The sequence below is a fragment of the Taurulus bubalis genome (genome assembly GCF_910589615.1).
Source record: "Taurulus bubalis genome assembly, chromosome: 12".
In the NCBI taxonomy this organism is placed as follows: domain Eukaryota; kingdom Metazoa; phylum Chordata; class Actinopteri; order Perciformes; family Cottidae; genus Taurulus; species Taurulus bubalis.
The window spans coordinates 26,800,395-26,826,865 of record NC_136600.1 but is presented as its reverse complement, the minus strand read 5'-3'; the positions used below and the strand labels follow the sequence as shown (position 1 = coordinate 26,826,865).

Sequence of the window (26,471 nt, the reverse complement as noted above, 5' to 3'; positions counted from 1 at the left end):
ATTTAGCAGTGTGGGTTTCTTAACCCTAAATTAAATGGACTTCTGTCATAGTAACAGAGGAATTTGCTTCCATATGTTTTACATTAATATGCATGTACACTATGTGTACACTTGAATGAACAGTCTAAGACGAAGCCAGCCAGCTGCATGTTGGGCGCGTTCCGTGTCCAGTGTTACAGCTACAGCCCTTTGAGGATGACGATGCTGAAGAGGAGTTTGACTCCCTGGGTTAAACAATTCAAATTAAAAACACATTTTTTTGAAGCCAGTTAAAAAAAACATTTTGCTGCTGATGTAAAATTAATGCAATGAACATGAATGATATTATAATATAATATCCTTCAGCACGTTCTGTTTTTGTTATTCTCTCACTAAATGTTATAATAAAACTATATTTTATAATAATGAGAACATATTTTTATAATATTTTTATTATGACATGTCCTAATAAAAATATATTTTCTCTCAAACACATTTAGCTAAAAAAACAAACATTTCATCTTCAGGAGAAAATCTAAATAACTGTTATTAAAACCTCAAATGATTCAAACTAAATTCAACAATAATAAAATATGATTAAAAAAACACTCATTTCTTGAAAATGTGTTTAATAAATGGCAGAATAATGATCATAAGAAAAGTGAGACTAATCTATGATTACAGACAAGAGCATCATGGGAAATATACACACGTATTACAAAAACATTTATATTCTCCAAAATAAACTAATATCTACTACGTTGATATAAAAACTGATTCTTCTGAATAAGAACATATTTATTGCATTAACAGTTATCGCTGTATTCAATGTTTAATTATCAATAAACTACGAAGTAAAACTTGTTTCCTCTTTCATGAACGTCAAGAATAAAACAAATCATCTGAATTAAATGTTTTACAGATTAATTAAAGTCTTTTTTTCCCTTTTTGAGAAACCCAAAAGTAATATTAATGATATTAATGCATCAAAACTCAGGACTTTCTCTGGTTATTACGTCGCGCTGGAATCAAACGTCTCAGGATTTGACCGAGTGAAGAGGGAGAAATATACAAATATGGGAATTTCTTTGACATGATTAAGAAAAAAAGTCTTTCAACGACAAATAAGAGAATTTAAAACTACATTTTAAATTGAATTTATAATAACAATCAGATGTGATGATTACTTCATGATTTATATTCAGAATGTAATCAAGTTTGACAAAACGGCGTCATTTCATTCATAAAACATTCAATAAAAAACAAAGCAATTTAGAAGATTCAAACCTTGAAAACTGAACTCACACAAACGGATCCATTAGAGGTTAAAGAATATAAAACAATATCAAAACATCTTTCAGACAAACTAAAACAGGAAATAAGACGTTTCATGTTTTAAATCATTAAAGACTTTTTCTCTGTCGAGTTTCTTCATTTCGACACAAACTTCAAAGTCATCTCTAAACTTTCACGAGGCGTTCAGGGCCTGATCGGAAAACACGTAAAAACTACGGCGGCTCAGATTTACTGTATCAAGACTTTGTGTTTTTATTCTGAGCATCAATAACATTTGTTGTTGATTTAAACCGCTTTCATTTTGACTCAATTACAATTATTTTACAGCATTTTATTGTTTAAATTTCATGATAATAAAATAAGAAGCAACACGACAATAAATCCATAAATTAATCCGATTCATTGTGTTGATTAAACATCTTAAAAACAAACTTTACAGCAGAATCTTTAGTGGTTCTAGTGTCTGTTGAAGAACCGCGTCCTGTTCCTTTAAGACGCTGCCATTCATTCATTCATTCATTCATTCATTGAAGATCTCGGCGCACAGCGGCTGGAGGACGACGACTAAACAGGAATAAAAAAAGAACTCTAAAGATGGCCGCCGTGGTGGCTGAAGCTCCGCCTCCTTAAAGGGCCGGCGCTCACTCATTCCGCCTCGTTGAGTTTGGCCGTCTCCGGCGGAGCGTCCGTCGCCGCGGAAACGCCGCTAGTGGGCGTCGGCTTTTGGCCGCTCTGGAACGGGAAACCGTGAGTCTTCACGAACAAGACGAGGTCCACGAGGAACGCCGAGGAGGCGAGGAAACCAAACGCCTAGGGGAGGAGACAAGGGGTTACAACACTTTAGAGAGGAGGAAAGAGGGAAGGAGGCGAGGAAACCAAACGCCTAGGGGAGGAGACAAGGGGTTACAACACTTTATAGAGAGGGGAAGGGAGAAGGGAAGGAGGCGTGGAAATGAGGAGGAAGGAAATTATATGGAAGGAGGGAGGAAGGAAGGAAGGAGGAAATGAGGGAAAGGAGGGAGGAAATGAGGAGGAGGGGAAGGAGGGAGGAAGGAAGGAAGGAGGAAATGAGGGAGAGGAGGCGGTCATGAGAAGGAAGCAGGAAATGAGAAGGTACGAAGGAGGAAATGAGGGAAGTAGTGAGGAAACGAGGGGGTAGGGAGGAAAGTGTTTGGTGGGAAAGAGATGTTAGGGAAGGAGAGATGGAAAGAAATGAGGAGTTAGGAAAGGAAATAATAAAGGCGCTAGGAGGACAAGAAGCTAGGAGGTAAAGTAGGAGGTAGCAACTTAAAGAGGTAAGAGAGGAAAGGAGGAGGTAAGAGAGGAAAGGAGGAGGTAAGAGAGGAAAGAAGGAGGAAGTAAGAGAGGAAAGGAGGAGGTAGGAGAGGAGTCTTCTCACCACAGCAGTTTTCTCTATCGACGTGTCGCTGTTGCTGGAGGCGAAGATGATGGAGGACATGAGGAAGAGCAACGCGATGACAGCGGTGTACACAAAGTCCTGTGAGGAAGAGGAGGAGGAGGAGGAAGAGGAGGCCTGAGGTTCGTTCACTCTGTATAGCAGCTGAAGCCTGCTAGCTTAGCTTAGCATAAAGACCGGAAATGGAGGGAAACAGCTAGCATGGCTCTGGACCTCTGATAACATGTTTATTTGTTTAATTGACAAACAGATAAATTATGTGATTAAACAAGTTAAAGATGCTCAAATTAAATAATTATATATTAAAATGTGGTGGAGTTTATCGATCAAAAAATACTTTTTATTAGACTTATAATTAGAATTGATGATATGTCTTTAAACTCTTCTGGGGCCAGTTTAACGAGGCGTTCAGGGCCTGATGGTAAAATAAAAATCTTTGTTCATTATAACAGCAAACACCACAGGGATTAAAACCTTTCTGGGACATACAAATAATATTTTTGGTCTGAGGTTAAAGTGAGCAATATTTCACACGTTTTCTTTCTTGTACTTATTAACTCTTTATTGAAGCCATTGACTGACAATATTCATATAAATGTGTGAAATGCTGGAAAAATCAGACGCATTATTTTATTTAAAAAGGAACCTCTAACGTTTAAAACAGAAATAAACGATATGCTATAATGATATAACTGTAATGCCGTGTCCCGCCTGTGGGGAGCAGCATTACACCGCGCAGTGCTTAATCTACCGGACATCTCTCGGTAGAAGAAGAACACCGGAAGTTGCTCGCGCGCCTTTACGACGCAGTTTATTTCTGTTTTCTTTCACACATTTTACCGCTACAGCCGCGATATAACGGTTATTCTTTTATATTTCCCGCTTCCTCCGTGGTTTCCCGAGCCTTCGGCGCCGGCGCGATGCCGTGGAGGTGCTGCGTTCCCGGGTGTAAAGGCTACGACGAGGCCAGGTCTCTGGGCGTCGTCTTCCACGGCCTGCCGACGAGGGACCCGCCGCGCTGCAGGGCGTGGCTGCGCGCGATCCGGAACCCGCGCTTTGACGAGCGCACGCCCGCAGCCAGGTACGGCGGCGTGCGCGTGTGCAGCCTGCACTTCCTGCCCGACGACTACGAGGAGGACTTCCGCGCCAAGATCCTCCAGGTGGCGCCAAAGCCGGCGCTGAAGAGCGGCGCCGTGCCGTCGGTGTTCCCCGGGAGAGGGCGCGCGCAGCCGGTCGGGGCAGACGCGCATGCGCCGCCGAGGACTCCGGAGAGAAGCAGCGCGCAGGTCATAATGCACAATATTACAAAAATGAAATTCTAAATTTCCTTATTTAACTGCGTTGCTAATTGCAATTCTTACTAATTTCCTTTTTTATTTATTTAAAAGTAACTAGGAAGTCAACTTCAGTATTATTTGTTGTAATTAATAGTAATTTGTATTAAATTCTGTGATTAGTTATATATATATTGAGTGTTGCTATAAGTGCTGCTAACATTACTAGCTCTCCTCCTGTTGGTTCTCCGTTAGCGGTGCTGCTAACGTTACTAGCTCTCCTGTTGGTTCTCCGTTAGCGGTGCTGCTAACGTTACTAGCTCTCCTGTTGGTTCTCCGTTAGCGGTGCTGCTAACGCTACTAGCTCTCCTCCTGTTGGTTCTCCGTTAGCGGTGCTGCTAACGTTACTAGCTCTCCTCCTGTTGGTTCTCCGTTAGCGGTGCTGCTAACGTTACTAGCTCTCCTGTTGGTTCTCCGTTAGCGGTGCTGCTAACATTACTAGCTCTCCTGTTGGTTCTCCGTTAGCGGTGCTGCTAACGTTACTGCTAACGTTACTGCTATCGTTCACAGGCGACAGGCGGCGCTGCAGGAAGCTCCTCTCAGCCGCCAGCAGCAGCAGCAGAAGAAAGCTTCTGCATCGTGGTGTCGGTTGACCCTCGGGACGACGAGTTAAACGCGCCGACGTCCGACGAAGACGAAGACGAGGACGAAGACGGCGCCGGCGTCTGCGGCCGCAGTCTGTTGCAGCTATTCCGGCGCTGTCAGACTTGCGGGCAGCCGATGGCGGACGCGCAGCTCCTCCACGCCGGCGCCCGGGTGACGGTGAGGTGGCGCTGTCACGGGGGGCACGCCGGGCTGTGGGACTCGAACCCCCGGCCCGGAGACGACCTGCGGCCCTGAACGCCACCCTGCTGCTTTAAGACAGGCTTTTATTATGAAAATTCAGAGAAGGACGCTTCCTCCACGGAGGGAAACTCGTCTCTAAAACGGCCATGAGACTTCCTGAGCTTTTGGACCGTGGACTTCCTGCGGCGCATCACGACGAACGTCCGGAAAAAAGCTGAGTTTCATTTTTGGACCAAAAAGAAGGTAAAATAAGAAATAATAATATTAAATCATTATAGCAAAGGAGAAATACTCAAATGAAATCTAAATATTCCTTTAACTGCATTGCTAATTGAAAATAATAATCATGACAGGTTTACTGTCTTTCCCACAATGCTGCACTGCAAAATAAAGCCCCAGCCATAGGAAGATGCTGGAGGACTTTTATTTTGAAACAAAGGGTTGAGTAAAAAAATTAATTCTGCTGTTAAATAAGAAATCTGCACTCCTTTTCATGCTGATGGTTCACGCTCTGCCAGTTAAACACCTTTATTTTGTAAATACTTTACTTCCTGCCACGTATAACGATCAGATCATTAGATGTATATTATATGGTATCTTGGTTCATAACGGCTTGGTTCATAACTTTGTTTTTAGGTCCTGACGCTGAAGCGCGGAGACGAAGGAACGGATTTATGAAACAAAAGGTTTGAATATCAGAGCGCTGGAGGATGAAGGACGACCTCGACCTTCATCACGACCGCCGAGTGCAACGTCACACGTCAACTGATGAAAACATTGTTTACACGTCCGTTTACAAAGAAGAATATTGTGTTAAAATCTCCATGAGTAAATACTTTACAGGATATTCAACCTTTAAAAACATATAATACTGGTTTGTTTAAAGATAATAAAGTAGTTTATGAATAAGGATTACTCGTGGGAATAAAACAAAACGGTTCCGTTTGAATCGTTTCCAGCCTTTATGCTAAGCTAAGCTAGCTTCATTGCGGTACAGTGGCATGTCTCTTACCAGCTGGGGCCAGCAGCTCACGCCCACGCGGACCCTCAGCGCGGTGTAGAGCAGCACGAGCAGCAGCAGCGTGAACAGGAAGGCAGAGCAGCTCACGAACTCAAAGAAGTAGAGCGCCGAGCAGCTGATGCAGCTGTGCACCGTCTCCTCCAGGACGAAGGCCACGAAGGACAGCAGCTGCAGGGAGAGGCACGTTACCGGGGGAGGGGCTGTTTACCACTGGGAGGAGCTTGTTACCGGGGGAGGGGCTGTTTACCACTGGGAGGAGCTTGTTACCGGGGGAGGGGCTGTTTACCACTGGGAGGAGCTTGTTACCGGGGGAGGGGCTGTTTACCACTGGGAGGAGCTTGTTACCGGGGGAGGGGCTGTTTACCACTGGGAGGAGCTTGTTACCGGGGGAGGGGCTGTTTGACAACTATATCACCAGGGGACTATAGTCCCATACAAGGGCTGGCTGAATGCATTGAAGAAATCAATAACTGGATGTGCCAGAATTTTCTTCAATTAAATCAAGATAAAACAGAAGTAATTGTTTTTGGTCCCAAGGACGAACGATTGAAAGTCAGCGCTCAGCTTCAATCACTAATGTTAAAAACCTCAAACCAAGCCAGAAATCTAGGTGTAGTTATGGATTCAGACCTCAACCTGAACAGACATATCAAGACAATTACAAAATCAGCCTACTACCACCTGAAGAATATATCAAGGGTTAGAGGACTTATGTCTCAACAGGATCTGGAGAAACTTGTCCATGCATTTATCTTCAGTAGACTAGACTACTGTAACGGTGTGTTCACAGGCCATTTATCTTCAGTAGACTAGACTACTGTAACGGTGTGTTCACAGGTCATTTATCTTCAGTAGACTTGACTACTGTAACGGTGTGTTCACAGGTCATTTATCTTCAGTAGACTTGACTACTGTAACGGTGTGTTCACAGGTCATTTATCTTCAGTAGACTTGACTACTGTAACGGTGTGTTCACAGGTCATTTATCTTCAGTAGACTTGACTACTGTAACGGTGTGTTCACAGGCCTCTGTAAAAAGTCAATCAGGAAGCTGCAGCTGATTCAGAACGCTGCAGCTGGAGTCCTCACTAAGACCAGGAAAGTGGATCACATCACTCCAGTTCTGAGGTCTTTGCACTGGCTCCCTGTCAAACAAAGAATTGACTTTAAAATCCTGCTGCTGGTTTATAAAGCACTGAATGGTTTAGGGCCTAAGTATGTTTGTGATCTGCTGCTACCTTATGAACCATCCCGGCCCCTCAGGTCGTCTGGGACGGGTCTACTTTCTGTTCCAAGAGTCAGAACTAAACATGGAGAAGCAGCGTTCATCTTTTCTGCTCCACACATCTGGAACCAGGTCCTGAAAGCTGCAGGTCTGCTGAGACCCTCATAGACCCTCATAGACCCTCATAGACCCTCATAGACCCTCATAGACCCTCAGCTCTTTTAAGTCCACAGTGAAGACTTTTCTGTTTGCTGCTGCCTTTAACTGAACCAGATTCAATTACTGCATCTCACTACTGCATTTTACTTCTTAAACTGCACTGCAACTTTTATTCAACTTTTATTTTTTATGTTGCTTTTTCTACTTTTTGACTGTTTTAATGTTTTCTTAACTGTTTTTAAATCTGCATTATGTTTTGATGCTTTTAATGGTTTTATGTGAAGCACTTTGAATCGCCTTGTTGTTGAAATGTGCTACAAATAAACTTGCCTTGCCTTACAACTGGGCGGGGCTTGTTTACAACTAGGAGGGGCTTTGTTGCCAGGGGAGGGGCTTGTTTACAACTGGGAGGGGCGTTGTTACCGGGGGAGGGGCTTGTTTCCGGGGGGAACTTTGTTAACAACGGGCAGAAACTCAAAACACCCAGTAACAAAGTACAACTGCATCTTTCTTGTGATGAACATCGTCCTGGTTTATGAATGATCCAGTCTGACAGAACCAGTAGAGTCATGAGGATCCAGTCTGACAGAACCAGTAGAGTCATGAGGATCCAGTCTGACAGAACCAGTAGAGTCATGAGGATCCAGTCTGACAGAACCAGTAGAGTTTCATCATCAGTCCAGAGGAAGTCAACAGGAAGAGGAAGTCGTCTCGCCCGCCAGTGTAAAGCTGACCTGAGCCACGAGCCCAGAGGGCTGAGAGCATGTTTTCTTTCAGCAAGCGGCACGACAAGCTGTAAAAACTGTATCAACCGTCAGATTTTCCATCTTTCTGACGGTCCTTGAACACATCGCGAAAGCTTCCATCAGAAAAATCTGACGAAACAAAATCTTAAAATGTTGATTTTTCATGAATAAATGTGTTTTATTCTACGAGTCTCATTAAAAAGCCACAAATAAACTGCTGAGGATCAGAGTACTTTTACTACTGCTGAGGATCAGAGTACTTTTACTACTGCTGAGGATCAGAGTACTTTTACTACTGCTGAGGATCAGAGTACTTTTACTACTGCTGAGGATCAGAGTACTTTTACTACTGCTGAGGATCAGAGTACTTTTACTACTGCTGAGGATCAGAGTACTTTTACTACTGCAGGAGAGGATCAGAGTACTTTTACTACTGCTGAGGATCAGAGTACTTTTACTACTGCTGAGGATCAGAGTACTTTTACTACTGCAGGAGAGGATCAGAGTACTTTTACTACTGCAGGAGAGGATCAGAGTACTTTTACTACTGCAGGAGAGGATCAGAGTACTTTTACTACAATGATGATTTTTGATAATTAAAAGCGTCTCTTGTCCTCATGAAGGACGTCCTGCACATCCTCTTTCTGTCCAACAGCCGGATGCAGAGCGTCTCCACACACACACACACACACACACACACACACACACACACACACACACACACACACACACACACACACACACACACACACACACACACACACACACACACTATATGACCCTCGCCTAAATGTTGCAACAGTGACGGTCAGCAGCGCTCAGATCTGCTGACGACGGCTTTCTGCAGAACTTTCACTTCCTCAGCTTCATGAAGAGGATGGTCCAGAGGGGACACACACACACGCAGACACACACAGACACGCACACAGTCCCTGAACTCACCACTTGGAGGACCTTGACTCCACAGCGGAGCTTCTCCAGGTTCTCTGAGGGGATCCAGAGACAGGAGGACTTGGGGTTCGGGGTCGTGGTCACGGAGTAAACATCGGCCATGATGGAGCTGAAAACACAGAGTACACACAGAGTACTGCAGTTACACACAGAGTACACACAGAGTACTGCAGTTACACACAGAGTACACACAGAGTACTGCACTCCAGTACCAATGTGAGGTACTTGTACTTCATGATGTGGCACGAAAAGAAAGTACTACATTCATCAGACGACTTTATTTTACACATAAAAACAATAATATTTTGTTAAATATTATGAATAAGCTGTTTCTACAAGTAGTAGTACATTTAATACCATTAATTAATTATTAAACTGTAACTCACTTTTCTAAAAAGTGATTTTCTTTTAAATATTTCTTCATTTATGTATTAATAACGTGAGCAGTGAACACGTCAGAAGAAGTTCACCTTGAGGTTTATTTCTATATAAATATAAACTACTTCTGTCCTCCATGGAGGAGGAGCGGACAGGTGAGAGTCTCTGTAGGGGAGCTGGAAGCCTGGCGCTCATCTTCCCCAGGTGACCCTGAACGCGCCGAGAACAACATTACGTGCACAACTTTATTTATTAAACACCGCGTCACGTGCTCTCATCATGGTGGAGGAGCTGTGCTTGTGTTGCTTCGTCTGTATGGGTCAGACCTCTGTGCGCAGGGCAACGCGCACTTCACTAAACATGGAGATATGGTCACCTGCGTCACCGGATGAAAGTCTGCCCTGAACGCAACACGGCTCAGGTGAAAGTGGCGGACTTTTAAACGCAGTCTGGTTTCAGGGTCCACTTTGTAATGGTGGCCGGAAATCTACAGAGCGCCTCTTTTAGAACAGGAAACTGCTGAATATCCATGTGTATGTATGTATTTAAAGTAATAACACGTGAATGTTCCGGACTCACCCTTCAGGTCGCTTTCGGTTCTCAGAAGTTTAAACTTCCAGCTGCGGAGTTTCCCCTTCGTCGCTTTGTTGGTTTCTCAACTGCGAAACTTCCGCGTTTACTTTTATTCTGTCAAGTCAGACGGAAGCCGGCAAGCTTCCGGTTTGAACCTTTCACATTAAAAGTGTTTTCTTCTTTCCGGAACCCAGTGTGTGAGATTATTATTTCAACACTTTTTTTCTGATGTTTTTATTTTATTTATTTGAGTTTCTTAACTCAAATAATAAAACGTCCAAGAAACATATACATTACTTTAATTAATACTACAACTATTTAAACTGTAGTTTCTACTTTAAGACAGTTACTTCCACTAATTATTTGACTACTTAACAATTATAATAAAATGATTAAGACGGTTGTTGGGGTATTGATTATAAGTCGAGATAAACTCGTAATGTTAAAATGTGTTTGTTGTAGCTTTTTATTTATTTTTTGGTTTAGTACTATTATTATTTTTATCTTATAATATTTTTAGGTATTTTATTCCATCATGATGGTGTTACTTTGTATTTTTTTATCTTTGTATTTAATCTAAAAAAAATAAACAAAAATGTTTATCATTATTATTTTTATTATTATAACAAAAGACTGAACCCTTTGTGATATAAATACACAACATTTAAATGTAGTTTTTTTTATCATCAAGTAAAATATGAGAGATAATTAAACATGTTATGATTTTCTACTTGAATAACAGAAAATGTAACAGAGTTTGGTCGGTGCTCTCCTGTCTGACCTGTGCTTCCTGTGGTCGGCCTGCAGGGGGCGCTGCTCCTCCTCCTCTCCCTCCTCCCCCTCCTCCTCCTTCTCCTCCTCCTCCTCCCCGTGTGTGAGAGGCTTCCCCCGCTATAAAGCCGTGCGAGCCGTCTGGAGGCTGCAAAGGCTCTCCAGCAGCCAGAGGAGGAGGAGGAAGAGGAGGAGGAAGAGGAAGAGGAGGATGAGGATGAAGGAGCCGTGTGTCCGTCAGCGTGCAGCTGATCTCAGTTCAGTGTGTTTGAGCTGAAACTGGAAACTTTCTGATGCTTTTCTGGCTCCGGAGCTTCTTCTTCTTCTTCTTCATGCACCTCTGAGCAGGTAAAACATAAATGTTATTATATTAAATTAACGTTATTATATTAAATACACGTTATTATATAAAATACACGTTATTATATTAAATAAATGTTTTTATATTAAATAAACGTTATTATATTAAATACATGTTATTATATTAAATAAACGTTATTATATTAAGTAAATGTTATTTTATTAAATAAACGTTATTATTTTAAATAAATGTTATTTTATTAAATAAACGTTATTATATTAAATAAATGTTATTTCATTAAATAAACGTTATTACATTAAATACACGTTATTATTTTAAATACATGTTATTATTTTAAATAAATGTTAATATATTAAATAAATGTTATTATATTAAATAAACGTTATTATTTCATACATTTCATCATGATTTCAACATCTTTCTGTCAGATTCTCACAAAGCTGATATTGATCTTTATTTTTAATATTTCCTCACTGCTGCTCTGTGATCTAATATTATGTTGTATAAAAAAAAAATATAAAAATCAGTAAACATTCATGAAAGTGTTATTCTCTGATTAAATCTGGTGAATGGATGAACAGCTGTTTCAAATATGATTTAAGATATTAAATAGTTTAATTAATTTAAAATAAGAAGGCTGTTTACTTTGTGACGTTTGTGATTCATGTGTTCATGACTGATGTCATAATGTCAACGACATCCTTTAGAAACGATTCATAACTAATAATTCATAAATCAATGATTATTGCTTTGGGGATCAGTTTGGATTATTTCATGATATCTTCTGTGGAAGTCTCACTGACTTTCTTTATTGATCTTATATTTTGTGTTTATGGTCTGATAAAAATATGACTAATATATATAATATATGATAAAATATATGTATATATTATGTGACAATATATACATATATTTTTCTTTTAATTTGGTAATATTTTCTCTCATGATTCCAGTGTGTGTGTGTGTAGTCATAGTCTGGAGTGACCGTGTCACGGTGTGTAGTCACAGTGTGTAGTTACCGTGTTACGGTGTGTAGTCACAGTGTGTAGTTACCGTGTTACGGTGTGTAGTCACAGTGTGTAGTTACCGTGTTACGATGTGTAGTCACAGTGTGTAGTTACCGTGTTACGGTGTGTAGTCACAGTGTGTAGTTATTGTGTCACGGTGTGTAGTCACAGTGTGTAGTTATTGTGTCACGGTGTGTAGTCACAGTGTGTAGTTATTGTGTCACGGTGTGTAGTCACAGTGTGTCGTTACCGTGTCACGGTGTGTAGTCACAGTGTGTAGTTACCGTGTTACGGTGTGTAGTCACAGTGTGTAGTTATTGTGTCACGGTGTGTAGTCACAGTGTGTAGTTATTGTGTCACGGTGTGTAGTCACAGTGTGTAGTTACCGTGTCACGGTGTGTAGTCACAGTGTGTAGTTATTGTGTCACGGTGTGTAGTCACAGTGTGTCGTTACCGTGTCACGGTGTGTAGTCACAGTCTGTAGTTACCGTGTCACGGTGTGTAGTTGCCGTGTCACGGTGTGTAGTCACAGTGTGTAGTTACCGTGTTACGGTGTGTAGTTGCCGTGTCACGGTGTGTAGTCACAGTGTGTAGTTACCGTGTCACGGTGTGTAGTTGCCGTGTCACGGTGTGTAGTCACAGTGTGTAGTTGCCGTGTCACGGTGTGTAGTCACAGTGTGTAGTTACCGTGTCACGGTGTGTAGTTGCCGTGTCACGGTGTGTAGTCACAGTGTGTAGTTACCATGTCACGTGTGTAGTTACCGTGTCATGGTGTGTAGTCACAGTCTGTGGTTACGGTGTCACGGTGTGTAGTCACAGTGTGTAGTTACGGTGTGACGGTGTGTAGTCACAGTGTGTAGTTACCGTGTCATGTGTGTAGTTACCGTGTCACGGTGTGTAGTCACAGTGTGTAGTTACGGAGTCACGTGTGTAGTTACGGTGTCACGGTGTGTAGTCACAGTGTGTAGTTACGGTGTCACGTGTGTAGTTACGGTGTGTAGTCACATTGTGTAGTTACGGTGTGACGGTGTGTAGTCACAGTGTGTAGTTACCGTGTCATGTGTGTAGTTACCGTGTCACGGTGTGTAGTCACAGTGTGTAGTTACGGAGTCACGTGTGTAGTTACGGTGTCACGGTGTGTAGTCACAGTGTGTAGTTACGGTGTCACGGTGTGTAGTCACAGTGTGTAGTTACGGTGTCATGGTGTGTAGTCACAGTGTGTAGTTACCGTGTCACGTGTGTAGTTACCGTGTCATGGTGTGTAGTCACAGTGTGTAGCGACCGTGTCACGTGTGTAGTTACCATGTCATGGTGTGTAGTCACAGTGTGTAGTTACCGTGTCACGTGTGTAGTTACCGTGTCATGGTGTGTAGTCACAGTCTGTAGTTACGTGTCACGGTGTGTAGTCACAGTGTGTAGTTACGGTGTCACGAGTGTAGTTACGGTGTCACGGTGTGTAGTCACAGTGTGTAGTTACCGTGTCACGGTGTGTAGTCACAGTGTGTAGTTACGGAGTCACGTGTGTAGTTACGGTGTCACAGTGTGTAGTCACAGTGTGTAGTTACGGTGTCATGGTGTGTAGTCACAGTGTGTAGTTACCGTGTCACGTGTGTAGTTACCGTGTCATGGTGTGTAGTCACAGTGTGTAGCGACCGTGTCACGTGTGTAGTTACCATGTCATGGTGTGTAGTCACAGTGTGTAGTTACCGTGTCACGTGTGTAGTTACAGTGTCATGGTGTGTAGTCACAGTCTGTAGTCACAGTCTGTAGTTACGTGTCACGGTGTGTAGTCACAGTGTGTAGTTACGGTGTCACGAGTGTAGTTACGGTGTCACGGTGTGTAGTCACAGTGTGTAGTTACCGTGTCACGTGTGTAGTTACCGTGTCACGGTGTGTAGTCACAGTGTGTAGTTACGGAGTCACGTGTGTAGTTACGGTGTCACAGTGTGTAGTTACGGTGTCACGGTGTGTAGTCACAGTGTGTAGTTACCGTGTCACGTGTGTAGTTACCGTGTCACGGTGTGTAGTCATAGTGTGTAGTTACGGTGTCACGTGTGTAGTCACAGTCTGTAGTTACCGTGTCATGGTGTGTAGTCACAGTGTGTAGTTACGGTGTCACGTGTGTAGTTACGGTGTCACGGTGCGTAGTCACAGTGTGTAGTTACGGTGTCACGTGTGTAGTTACGGTGTGACGGTGCGTAGTCACAATGTGTAGTTACGGTGTCACGGTGCGTAGTCACAATGTGTAGTTACGGTGTCACGGTGCGTAGTCACAATGTGTAGTTACGGTGTCACGGTGCGTAGTCACAATGTGTAGTTACGGTGTCACGGTGCGTAGTCACAATGTGTAGTTACGGTGTCACGGTGCGTAGTCACAATGTGTAGTTACGGTGTCACGGTGCGTAGTCACAATGTGTAGTTACGGTGTCACGGTGCGTAGTCACAATGTGTAGTTACGGTGTCACGGTGCGTAGTCACAATGTGTAGTTACGGTGTCACGGTGCGTAGTCACAATGTGTAGTTACGGTGTCACGGTGCGTAGTCACAATGTGTAGTTACGGTGTCACGGTGCGTAGTCACAATGTGTAGTTACGGTGTCACGGTGCGTAGTCACAGTGTGTAGTTACCGTGTCACGGTGTGTAGTCACAGTGTGTAGTTACCGTGTCATGGTGTGTAGTCACAGTGTGTAGTTACGGTGTCACGTGTGTAGTTACCGTGTCACGGTGCGTAGACACAGTGTGTAGTCACAGTGTGTAGTCACAGTGTGTAGTAACAGTGTGTAGTCCCAATGTGTAGTCACAGTGTGTAGTCACAGTGTGCAGTCACAGTGTGTAGTCACAGTGTGCAGTTACAGTGTGTAGTCACAGTGTGCAGTCACAGTGTGTAGTCACAGTGTGCAGTCACAGTGTGTAGTCACAGTGTGCAGTTACAGTGTGTAGTCACAGTGTGCAGTCACAGTGTGTAGTCACAGTGTGTAGTCACAGTGTGTAGTAACAGTGTGTAGTCCCAATGTGTAGTCACAGTGTGTAGTCACAGTGTGCAGTCACAGTGTGTAGTCACAGTGTGCAGTTACAGTGTGTAGTCACAGTGTGCAGTCACAGTGTGTAGTCACAGTGTGTAGTCACAGTGTGTAGTCACAGTGTGTAGACATAGTGTGTAGACACAGTGTGTAGTCACAGTGTGCAGTTACAGTGTGTAGTCACAGCAGTGGTGGGCCGTGGACTTTCTACCTGCACCTTCAGTGGATCAGCTGCAGATTCAGGCTGCTGCTGGGGATCCTTGTCTCTGTGAGGAATCACACGTACAGAACCCCTAGCAGGCCGTCACTTAACATCTGCCAAGACAGGAGCTGTGCAATGAGAACATAAGATGACAGGGAACAATAATTATAATACATGTAGTGTATTTGTGAAAAACAATTACATTATAAAATAGGTATACCTTTTACTTATTAATTGTTTTACAGTATGTCACCATGTGTAGACATCGTGTGTAGACATAGTGTGTAGTCACCGTGTGTAGACACCGTGTGTAGACATAGTGTGTAGTCACCGTGTGTAGACATAGTGTGTAGTCACAGTGTGTAGACATAGTGTGTAGTCACAGTGTGTAGTCACGTTGTGTAGACATAGTGTGTAGTCACGGTGTGTAGACATAGTGTGTAGTCACCGTGTCACGGTGTGTAGTCACGGTGTGTAGACATAGTGTGTAGTCACAGTGTGTAGTCACGTTGTGTAGACATAGTGTGTAGTCACGGTGTGTAGACATAGTGTGTAGTCACCGTGTCACGGTGTGTAGTCACGGTGTGTATTAAAAATGACTACACACATTAAATGTTGTGTAACGTTGAGTTCGCTGAGATAAAGATCAAAACATGAAGCTCAGATCGACCTGCAGCTCTCAGACTCTCAGCGTTCTGTCTTCACTTTGTTCTACGTGTGAAACTTTCTTTACAGAGTTGGTTTACAGAATAATTACTGATTATTATTTCTACTCAACATTCGTATCCAACTTGAATTTATTGATTTAATCCAAAGAGGAGAACTGATCCACACGCTGCATGTTCTGTTTCATACATATTGTTTTGTGAAATGTTCTTTTTTTTATCCTCAATTAAATGAATCTAAATCATTTAAAATACGCTTGTAGAGATATTCTGTACATTTACGAGTCAACAGAGTTCATTTTGAACTTTGTTTATGAAATAACAAGTGACATACGTCAAAGAGGCTGAAGGATGACAGGATGAAGGATGACAGGATGAAGGATGACAGGATGAAGGAACACACGGGAGTCACGGATGTGTTGTTCTGTGTTCAGATCTGTGTCGCCTCATCAATAACACAACACGCTGTTTCTGCCACAGCCGGGCTGGAGGGTTTCTGGAGGGTTTCTGGAGGGTTTCTGGAGGCTTTCTGGAGGCTTTCTGGAGGCTTTCTGGAGGCTTTCTGGAGGGTTTCCCAGTGACCGGCTGTCTCCCAGAGGAGCACGATGCTGTGTTCATGTAGATATACATAAATATACATAATGTACTCTGAGTCGAGTACACTTAGAGCGTCAAATGCACAACGCAGAAAACACCAGCATGTCCGTGTGATTTATGAACAAGTTACGTTTGTCAAGGGGTTTCCTGCAAAAGATGATAATAAGAGATAATAAATACTAGGTTTGGTTAGTAGAAGATAATAAATACTAGGTTACGTTAGTAGAAGATAATAAATACTAGGTTAGGTTAGTAGAAGATAGTAAATACTAGGTTAGGTTAGTAGGAGATAATAAATACTAGGTTAGGTTCAGGAGGAGATAATAAATACTAGGTTAGGTTCAGGAGGAGATAATAAATACTAGGTTAGGTTAGTAGAAGATAGTAAATACTAGGTTACGTTAGTAGGAGATAATAAATACTAGGTTAGGTTAGTAGAAGATAATAAATACTAGGTTAGGTTAGTAGAAGATAGTAAATACTAGGTTAGGTTAGTAGAAGATAGTAAATACTAGGTTAGGTTCAGGAGAAGATAATAAATACTAGGTTACGTTAGTAGAAGATAATAAATACTAGGTTCGGTTCAGGAGGAGATAATAAATACTAGGTTACGTTAGTAGAAGATAATAAATACTAGGTTAGGTTCAGGAGAAGATAATAAATACTAGGTTACGTTAGTAGAAGATAATAAATACTAGGTTCGGTTCAGGAGAAGATAATAAATACTAGGTTAGGTTAGTAGAAGATAATAAATACTAGGTTAGGTTCAGGAGAAGATAGTAAATACTAGGTTAGGTTCAGGAGGAGATAATAAATACTAGGTTAGGTTCAGGAGAAGATAATAAATACTAGGTTAGGTTCAGGAGAAGATAATAAATACTAGGTTAGGTTAGTAGAAGATAATAAATACTAGGTTAGGTTCAGGAGAAGATAGTAAATACTAGGTTAGGTTCAGGAGGAGATAATAAATACTAGGTTAGGTTCAGGAGAAGATAATAAATACTAGGTTAGGTTCAGGAGAAGATAATAAATACTAGGTCAGGGACCTCCAGCCTGCAGGAACATCAAGACTCTACTCGCTTCCCTTCGCTGGAGCTCGGCTTCTCTGAATCTTTGTCGTTTTGAACAGTTTGTTGTTTTATATCAGGCTTATTACACGTGTTTTTATTATTGTGATGTTTGGTTTTGATCGTTTTTAAACCAAGATCGTTTGTTTTGTTTGGAGGGAAATTGTTGCGCAACAGATGCAATTCTAAGAGTGTAAATGAAATAAAAATAGGTCCAAAATAACACTAATAATCCGATGAGCCATCTGTACTTCTCACTCTGTGATGAGGAATCAGTGACAGTCACAGTTACATCGAGCCGCTGATCACGCTCTCATCTCCCAGCTCGTTGCTGAGCATTATGGGTAAAAACTAAACTAACATATTACATTTAATGTTTTTCTAATCTTCAAAAACAGTTTGCAACGGTTTGAAAACGGTTAGAGAGACAGGACAGCAATTATCCAAGCTTATCTTTGTATGTAAATAAATAAATAAAAAAACCATAAAAAAAATTACAAACAAATATATATATATATATAAATAAAATATTAATTAACAATAGTAAATAAAATGTAATAAATACATAAAAATAAGTAAAAAAAAATGAAAATATATAATATATAAATACAATACACCGCACCGCCGTGATGTGCTCTCATGCAGCAGCCTGCTGATCCAGCAGAGCTTCTGACGGCGGTTATTGTTCAGAGACATGAATTATTAACCCGCGTGATGGGATGTTCACGAGCGTCGCTTTAATCTGCTGCTGAGCCTCAGCGGGGGCGACCTCCACCTGCAGAGCGCAGACCCCCATGCTGGTTCCACAGGACTGAACATGAGTATATGATTATGTGTGTGTGCAAACACCCACACTGAGCAAACATCATCACACATAATGAAACCTAAAGACGTTCACCTTCTATAAAATATTAGTAAAATATTAATCTGGATCGAGCAAATGTGTTGCATAACAATATGAAATTCAAGTGAAGTAAAAAGTACCTCGAGTAGAGTAAATGTACTTCCACGAAGGAGGCAAAATGAATAAAATAAGACATTCGTGTTAAATCATAACCGACAGGAGGAGAGTAGTTTCTCTTGTTGCTTTAATTTATTAAAAGTCTTCTCTGCATTCACGTCTGTCTCGTTTAAAACTATTTTAATTATGAATATGTCGCGATACGAAGAGCTTTTTCGGGTTGATCCCGATCGGCAGCAGTTCCTCTTCCGGCCACCAGGGTGCCCCGCGGCCTCGTCCGGCTCCCGGCCCCCTGGTGGCCGCGATGCGCTCGGCGTTAAGTCATAGAGCGTGACGTTCGTGAACGATGAACTGATGCTTTTTGTGTTCGTCCCGTGCACAGACTTCCTGTCCCGCCTCCAACCATGAGTGACATCTACGAGTCGGCGGCCAACTCCCTGGGTCTGTTCAGCAGCCCCTGTCTCTCCAAGGTGGAGCTGAGGATCACCTGCAAGGGCATCTCGGACCGGGACGCCCTGTCCAAACCCGACCCCTGCTTCGTGCTCAAGATGAAGTCCCACGGGCATTGGATGGAGGTAGGCGGCTGGTCATAGGGCTGTGCGCTCTCCTGGCTTCAAATGTACATACGGTATGAATCGTTCATAAACCGTCATACCGGTGCTTAGCCGTAACAAATGTTATGTTCACCGCTGAGGAGCTACTCACGTGTCATGTTATAACTTTAGTCATGTTATAACTTTAGTCATGTTGTAACTTTAGTCATGTTGTAACTTTAGTCATGTTGTAACTTTAGTCATGTTATAAGTTTAGTCATGTTATAACTTTAGTCATGTTATAACTTTAGTCATGTTGTAACTTTAGTCATGTTATAACTTTAGTCATGTTATAACTTTATGTTATAACTTTAGTCATGGTTATAACTTTAGTCATGTTATAACTTTATGTTATAACTTTAGTCATGGTTATAACTTTAGTCATGGTTAAAACTTTAGTCATGGTTATAACTTAAGTCATGTTATAACTTTATGTTATAACTTTAGTCATGGTTATAACTTTAGTCATGATACAACTTTAGTCATGTTATAACTTTATGTTATAACTTTAGTCATGTTAAAACTTTAGTCATGGTTAAAACTTTAGTCATGTTGTAACTTTAGTCATGTTATAACTTTAGTCATGGTTATAACTTTAGTCATGTTATAACTTTATGTTATATCTTTAGTCATGTTATAACTTTAGTCATGGTTATAACTTTAGTCATGTTATAACTAGTCATGTTATAACTTTAGTCATGTTATAACTTTAGTCATGTTATAACTTTAGTCATGGTTATAACTTTAGTCATGTTATAACTAGTCATGTTATAACTTTAGTCATGGTTTAAACTTTAGTCATGTTATAACTTTAGTCATGGTTAAAACTTTAGTCATGGTTATAACTTTAGTCATGTTATAACTTTAGTCATGTTATAACTTTATGTTATAACTTTAGTCATGGTTATAACTTTAGTCATGGTTAAAACTTTAGTCATGTTATAACTAGTCATGTTATAACTTTAGTCATGGTTAAAACTTTAGTCATGTTATAACTAGTCATGTTATAACTTTAGTCATGTTAAAACTTTAGCCATGTTATAACTTTACTTTATAACTTTAGTCATGGTTAAAACTTTAGTCATGTTGTAACCTTAGTCATGTTAAAACTTTAGTCATGGTTATAACTTTAGTCATGTTATAACTTTAGTCATGGTTAAAACTTTAGTCATGGTTAAAACTTTAGTCATGTTATAACTTTATGTTATAACTTTAGTCATGTTAAAACTTTAGTCATGGTTAAAACTTTAGTCATGTTTATAACTTCAGTCATGTTATAACTTTAGTCATGTTATAACTTTATGTTATAACTTTAGTCATGGTTATAACTTTAGTCATGTTATAACTTTGTTTTAACTTTAGTCATGGTTAAAACTCTAGTCATGGTTATAACTTTAGTCATGTTATAACTTTATGTTATAACTTTAGTCATGGTTATAACTTTAGTCATGTTACAACTTTACTTTATAACTTTAGTCATGGTTAAAACTTTAGTCATGTTGTAACCTTAGTCATGTTAAAACTTTAGTCATGGTTATAACTTTAGTCATGTTATAACTTTAGTCATGGTTAAAACTTTAGTCATGGTTAAAACTTTAGTCATGTTATAACTTTATGTTATAACTTTAGTCATGTTAAAACTTTAGTCATGGTTAAAACTTTAGTCATGTTTATAACTTCAGTCATGTTATAACTTTAGTCATGTTATAACTTTATGTTATAACTTTAGTCATGGTTATAACTTTAGTCATGTTATAACTTTATGTTATAACTTTAGTCATGGTTATAACTTTAGTCATGTTACAACTTTAGTCATGTTATAACTTTATGTTATAACTTTAGTCATGTTATAACTTTAGTCATGTTGTAACTTTAGTCATGTTATAACTTTAGTCATGTTATAACTTTAGTCATGTTATAACTTTATGTTATAACTTTAGTCATGTTATAACTTTAGTCATGGTTATAACTTTAGTCATGGTTATAACTTTAGTCGTGTTAAAACTTTAGTCATGGTTAAAACTTTAGTCATGTTTATAACTTTAGTCATGGTCTAACTTTAGTCTTGGTTAAAACTTTAGTCATGTTTATAACTTTAGTCATGTTATAACTAGTCATGTTATAACTTTAGTCATGGTTAAAACTTTAGTCATGTTGTAACTTTAGTCATGTTATAACTTTAGTAATGTTATAACTTTAGTCATGGTTATAACTTTAGTCATGTTATAACTTTATGTTATATCTTTAGTCATGTTATAACTTTAGTCATGGTTATAACTTTAGTCATGTTATAACTAGTCATGTTATAACTTTAGTCATGGTTAAAACTTTAGTCATGTTATAACTTTAGTCATGTTATAACTTTAGTCATGGTTAAAACTTTAGTCATGTTGTAACTTTAGTCATGTTATAACTTTAGTCATGTTATAACTTTAGTCATGGTTATAACTTTATGTTATAACTTTAGTCATGGTTATAACTTTAGTCATGGTTAAAACTTTAGTCATGTTATAACTAGTCATGTTATAACTTTAGTCATGTTATAACTAGTCATGTTATAACTTTAGTCATGTTATAACTTTACTTTATAACTTTAGTCATGGTAACACTTTAGTCATGTTGTAACCTTAGTCATGTTAAAACTTTAGTCATGGTTATAACTTTAGTCATGTTGTAACTTTAGTCATGGTTAAAACTTTAGTCATGGTTAAAACTTTAGTCATGTTATAACTTTATGTTATAACTTTAGTCATGTTATAACTTTAGTCATGGTTAAAACTTTAGTCATGTTGTAACTTTAGTCATGTTATAACTTTATGTTATAACTTTAGTCATGTTATAACTTTATGTTATAACTTTAGTCATGTTGTAACTTTAGTCATGTTATAACTTTAGTCATGGTTAAAACTTTAGTCATGGTTATAACTTTAGTCATGGTTATAACTTTCGTCATTTTATAACTTTATGTTATAACTTTAGTCATGTTATAACTTTAGTCATGTTAAAACTTTAGTCATGGTTATAACTTTAGTCATGGTTATAACTTTAGTAATTTTATAACTTTATGTTATAACTTTAGGCCATACTGCCCAGCCCTAGCTGGTATACATATATACTCTGCTCTCTCCTCTCTGGCCTCCATCCCTACTGAGCTTCATACAGGACCAAGACACAAAACACCTGATCAGCTTCAGCTGAGGCCAATTAGGCCTCTGCTCCTCTTCACCTCTTCACCTGCTCCCTGAGCCGCTCCTCCACGGCCCTCTGCAGCTGAGCCTAACTCTGTCAAGTGTACCGTTAGCTGCTCAGACTATCACAGTCAAGTGTACCGTTAGCTTCTGAGACTATCACAGTCATTGTGTACCGTTAGCTGCTCAGACTATCACAGTCAAGTGTATCGTTAGCTTCTGAGACTATCACAGTCATTGTGTACCGTTAGCTGCTCAGACTATCACAGTCAAGTGTATCGTTAGCTTCTGAGACTATCACAGTCATTGTGTACCGTTAGCTGCTCAGACTAAAAAAATTCAAACAATGTATAATAACCAATAAATACATTCAAATTAAAATGATAAGAAACAACACAGATATTAATCGTCATTTTCTATATTGAACCTGCAACCATTTTTATTCAGTTTATACAAGAAAAGATTAAAAAAAACACGACAGATATGAATTATGTTTGAGATCATAAAGCAGCAAATCTGTCATTCCTTAAAAACTCACCCGTCTCTTCTTCTTCGGAGTGTGTGTGTGTGTGTGTGTGTGTGTGTGTGTGTGTGTGTGTGTGTGTGTGTGTGTGATGGTCAGACCTGGTTTCTGTTGCCCCACTTAATGTTTCTCAAAAGTATTTTTAGAGATGCAAATGCAGATTCTCCTCCTTCTTCTTCTTCTTCTTCTTCTTCTTCTTCTTCTTCTTCTTCTTCTTCTTCTTCTTCTTCACACACAAACACAAGCAACAGGAAGTAGGAACACTGAGGAGACATCCAGCCGGGTCAGCGGGACGTAACGAACCAATTAAAGCTTAATGGAGCGCTCTGGAGCTGAACGCCATCTGTCCTCTAGCGCCGAGGACACGAGACACGAGACATGAGGACACGAGACAAGAGGACACGAGACACGAGACACGAGACATGAGGACACGAGACAAGAGGACACGAGACACGAGACACGAGACATGAGGACACGAGACAAGAGGACACGAGACACGAGACATGAGACATGAGGACACGAGACATGAGGACACGAGACAAGAGGACACGAGACACGAGACATGAGACATGAGGACACGAGACACGAGACACGAGACATGAGGACACGAGACAAGAGGACACGAGACACGAGACATGAGACATGAGGACACGAGACAAGAGGACAAGAGGACACGAGACAAGAGGACAAGAGGACACGAGACATGAGGACAAGAGGACACGAGACAAGAGGACACGAGACAAGAGGACACGAGACAAGAGGACACGAGACAAGAGGACATGAGACACGAGACATGAGACATGAGGACACGAGACAAGAGGACACGAGACATGAGGACAAGAGGACACGAGACAAGAGGACAAGAGGACACGAGACATGAGGACAAGAGGACACGAGACAAGAGGACAAGAGGACACGAGACAAGAGGACAAGAGGACACGAGACATGAGGACAAGAGGACACGAGACAAGAGGACACGAGACAAGAGGACACGAGACAAGAGGACACGAGACAAGAGGACATGAGACACGAGACATGAGACATGAGGACACGAGACAAGAGGACACGAGACATGAGGACACGAGACACGAGACATGAGACAAGAGGACACGAGACAAGAGGACACGAGACACGAGACATGAGACATGAGACAAGAGGACACGAGACATGAGGACACGAGACATGAGGACACGAGACAAGAGGACACGAGACACGAGACATGAGACATGAGACATGAGGACAAGAGGACACGAGACAAGAGGACACGAGACATGAGGACACGAGACAAGAGGACATGAGACAAGAGGACACGACACAAGAGGACACGAGACATGAGACATGAGGACACGAGACAAGAGGACACGAGACAAGAGGACACGAGACACAAGACATGAGGACACGAGACAAGAGGACACGAGACATGAGGACACGAGACATGAGGACACGAGACAAGAGGACACGAGACACGAGACATGAGACATGAGGACAAGAGGACACGAGACAAGAGGACACGAGACATGAGGACACGAGACAAGAGGACACGAGACAAGAGGACACGAGACACGAGACAAGAGGACACAAGACAAGAGGACACGAGACATGAGGACACGAGACACGAGACATGAGGACACAAGACAAGAGGACACGAGACATGAGGACACGAGACACGAGATATGAGGACACGAGACAAGAGGACACGAGACAATAGGACACAAGACACGAGACATGAGGACACGAGACATGAGGACACGAGACGAGGACACGAGACACGAGACATGAGGACACGAGACACGAGACAAGAGACATGAGGACACAAGACAAGAGGACACGAGACATGAGGACACGAGACAAGAGGACACAAGACAAGAGGACACGAGACATGAGGACACGAGACAAGAGGACATGAGACAATAGGACACGAGACACAAGACAAGAGGACACGAGATACGAGACAAGAGGACACGAGACACGAGACAAGAGGACACGAGACACGAGACATGAGGACACGAGACACGAGACATGAGGACACGTGACACGAGACAAGAGACACGAGGACACGAGACAAGAGGACACGAGACAAGAGACAAGAGGACACGAGACAAGAGACACGAGACCCGAGGATACGAGACACGAGACATGAGGACACAAGACAAGAGGACACGAGACATGAGGACACAAGACAAGAGGACACGAGACACGAGGACACGAGACACGAGACATGAGGACACGAGACAAGAGGACACGAGACACGAGACAAGAGGACACGAGACACGAAACATGAGGACACAGACAAGAGGACACAAGACAAGAGGACACGAGACAAGAGGACACGAGACACGAGACAAGAGGACACGAGACACGAGGACACGAGACACAAGACACGAGGACACGAGACACGAGACAAGCGGACACGAGACACGAGGACACGAGACAAGAGACAAGAGGACACGAGACAAGAGGACACGAGACAAGAGGACACGAGACATGAGGACACGAGACATGAGACCCGAGACCCGAGGACACGAGACACGAGACAAGAGGACACGAGACACGAGGACACGAGACAAGAGGACACGAGACACGAGACATAAGGACACGAGACAAGAGACACGAGACCCGAGGACACGAGACACGAGACAAGAGGACACAAGACAAGAGGACACGAGACACAAGACATGAGACAAGAGGACACGAGACACGAGGACACGAGACACAAGACATGAGACAAGAGGACACGAGACACAAGACATGAGACAAGAGGACACGAGACACGAGGACACGAGACACGAGACAAGAGGACACGAGACACGAGACACGAGGACACGAGACCCGAGGACACGAGACACGAGACAAGAGAAAAGAGGACACGAGACATGAGGACACGAGACACGAGACATGAGACAAGAGGACACGAGACACGAGACATGAGGACACGAGACACGAGGACACGAGACCCGAGGACACGAGACACGAGACAAGAGAAAAGAGGACACGAGACATGAGGACACGAGACACGAGACATGAGACAAGAGGACACGAGACACGAGACATGAGGACACGAGACACGAGACATGAGACAAGAGGACACGAGACAAGAGGACACGAGACACGAGACAAGAGGACACGAGACAAGAGGACACGAGACAAGAGGACACGAGACACGAGACAAGAGACAAGAGGACACGAGACAAGAGGACACGAGACACGAGACACGAGACATGAGACATGAGACAAGAGGACACGAGACACGAGACAAGAGACAAGAGGACACGAGACAAGAGGACACGAGACACGAGACACGAGACATGAGACATGAGACATGAGACAAGAGGACACGAGACAAGAGGACACGAGACACGAGACATGAGACATGAGTCATGAGGACACGAGGCACGAGCTTTAACACATGAAGCATAGACTTCTATACAACCAGAGGAGAGAGAATGCAGCTTTAACACATGAAGCATAGACTTCTATACAACCAGAGGAGTTCTCTCTCCTGACTGGTGGTAAGGAGAGAGAATGCAGCTTTAGAACGACTTCAAGAACCAGGAGGAAACTCCTCCTGGTTCTTGAAGTCTTTCATATTTCATGAAGGAAATATGAACGACTTTAACATCATTCAAACATCCTTCATGCTTCACCTCCTTCATGCTTCACCTCCTTCATGCTTCACCTCCTTCATGCTCC

The 26,471-nt window shown here is 41.6% G+C and overlaps 2 protein-coding genes across 2 annotated transcripts in view; one reads left to right on the top strand and one right to left on the bottom strand.

The window, feature by feature from the left end:
* Positions 1 to 468: 468 nt before the first annotated feature.
* Positions 469 to 18,312, bottom strand: cmtm6 (CKLF-like MARVEL transmembrane domain containing 6; the record flags this gene model as incomplete). Its single annotated transcript, XM_079227397.1, has 5 exons — positions 469 to 2,085; positions 2,675 to 2,773; positions 5,825 to 6,001; positions 8,906 to 9,023; positions 18,224 to 18,312. The coding sequence occupies 5 exons, from the start codon at positions 18,310 to 18,312 to the stop codon at positions 1,921 to 1,923; spliced, it is 648 nt and encodes a 215-aa protein (XP_079083523.1). The 3' UTR covers positions 469 to 1,920.
* A 569-nt stretch (positions 18,313 to 18,881) lies between these two features.
* Positions 18,882 to 26,471, top strand: part of cpne4a (copine IVa) — a gene marked incomplete at both ends in the record, with an annotated part of 40,476 nt that continues 32,886 nt past the window's right edge. The window contains one exon of the mRNA XM_079228105.1: positions 18,882 to 19,052. Within this exon, the coding sequence (XP_079084231.1) occupies positions 18,882 to 19,052 (171 nt within the window). The remainder of the gene's footprint in view (positions 19,053 to 26,471) is intronic.